At 41.3% G+C, this 1,583-nt stretch overlaps 1 protein-coding gene across 1 annotated transcript in view; it reads right to left on the reverse strand.

Annotated features, from left to right (window-relative positions):
- The window catches only part of cog5 (component of oligomeric golgi complex 5), a gene marked incomplete at its 5' end in the record, with an annotated part of 84,989 nt that overhangs the window by 23,194 nt on the left and 60,212 nt on the right, over positions 1-1,583 (reverse strand). Inside the window, 1 exon segment of the mRNA XM_014018065.1 lies at positions 1,092-1,296. Coding sequence (XP_013873519.1) covers positions 1,092-1,296 — 205 coding nt within the window.

Raw genomic sequence — 1,583 nt, forward strand, 5'->3', positions numbered from 1 at the left:
TTTTTGAAGTTGCTGACCTAAATATTTTCATAAGCGTTTTAGAAATTGCGGAGCTAATTTTTGGGTTAGCGCTGCCCACCACTGCTTCAGAGCATAACGTGCAGAGTAAATTATACCATTCATGAAATTACAAACATATATTTATATTCTACATGTCAACGAAAACAGGAGCCAGTGTCCAACTGAATGAATGAACTTGTGAAACTCACACTTTAGGTATAAAACAGAAGCCCAATATCTGTAACATTAAATTTAAATTAAATTACTGTAGAAGTTAGAAAGATGGGTCCAACATGCWGAGTTTTTGGAGACAAATCAGAACAATCTAGAATGTCGCTAGTCGCTTCTTGGAAAAAAGTCATTATAGGGGTCTGAAAACTCGCTAAATTTAGCGACAAAGTCACTAAGTTGGCAACAGTGCATGCGGGTGACGGTCATTGCTCTCATTGGACAGAAATGATGGGGGCAGGAGAGAGCACAAGAGCAGCGAGAGCAGCTCATTTAACGGCGGTTTCACAATAATATATTTCTAATTTTGGGACGGTGTTGGCAAATGCACSCCGCAGCCCAAAGGAGACGAGATGCTCCACGTTCCCTGACCCACATTGGCTCATTGTTTGTAGCGCAGTAGTAGTGTTTGCAACACTGAAGGGCTAATTGTTASCATGTTGTTTAGCAACGGTGGRTTGAGAAGTCTAAAAAGGTTGTTTCCTGTAGTTGGTTGGGTTCGTGGCTGGTCTGTATTCACACCAGAAGCGAACCGCACCAGAGTTTGGAAGTGGACCAAGACCACCTRTAAAYTATGTCTAGGTTAATGTCACGTTAACCAAAGTTATTCTTTAGTCTACAGCCTGCAGGGCAGGGAGTGTTACAGACCCTCATACAGGAGAGAAGCTGCTGTTTTGAGTTATTTGTACATTAGTTGTTGTTTTTTTTTTGCAGTTTAATTTCATATGACAATTTTCATGACAATTTTTGGTCAAATATACAAGGTGCCACTGCAGGGTGTCTGATGAGTCCGATTTTGAAGGGGCCAGCACTAAACAAATGAAAGTGGCTCTGACCATGTGGCTGCATGTGACTGTACTCACTTGTAGTCCTGTTTGCCCTGTGTGAAGAGGTCCAGGCTGTCTATTTCTGGAGTAGTGATGTCCAGAGAGGATTCCAAGCCTCCACTGCTGATCCAAGCACCCTGCAGACTGGTGTTGTACTGATGCAAGCGGCGCCACAGCTCATTGTAAAGTCGCAGCAATTTAGGATATTCTCCTTCAAAGGCCTGCTTTAGGAAGGAGGAGGCTACAGAGAGGCAAATAAGCAGAATAAACTGTGAAAAACCAAAAATAAATATATACATGTATTTATAAAATTCAAACAAAAACAGTGATCTGTGATCAGAGTATATAGTCGCATCCTCAGTATTAAAACAATTATTTTTCCTGTAGATTAAAAGATTTTAGGTTTAACGTCAAATAATGAGTAGCCGAACAGTTCTAACACACCACATCCTTCCCACGGCAGAAAACCTTTGCGCATCCTGATGACGCAACGTTCGTTGCTAAACAGACAAAACATAAATCTTCCTC

Source organism: Austrofundulus limnaeus, unplaced genomic scaffold, assembly GCF_001266775.1.
Source record: "Austrofundulus limnaeus strain Quisiro unplaced genomic scaffold, Austrofundulus_limnaeus-1.0 Scaffold182, whole genome shotgun sequence".
Taxonomy (NCBI): domain Eukaryota; kingdom Metazoa; phylum Chordata; class Actinopteri; order Cyprinodontiformes; family Rivulidae; genus Austrofundulus; species Austrofundulus limnaeus.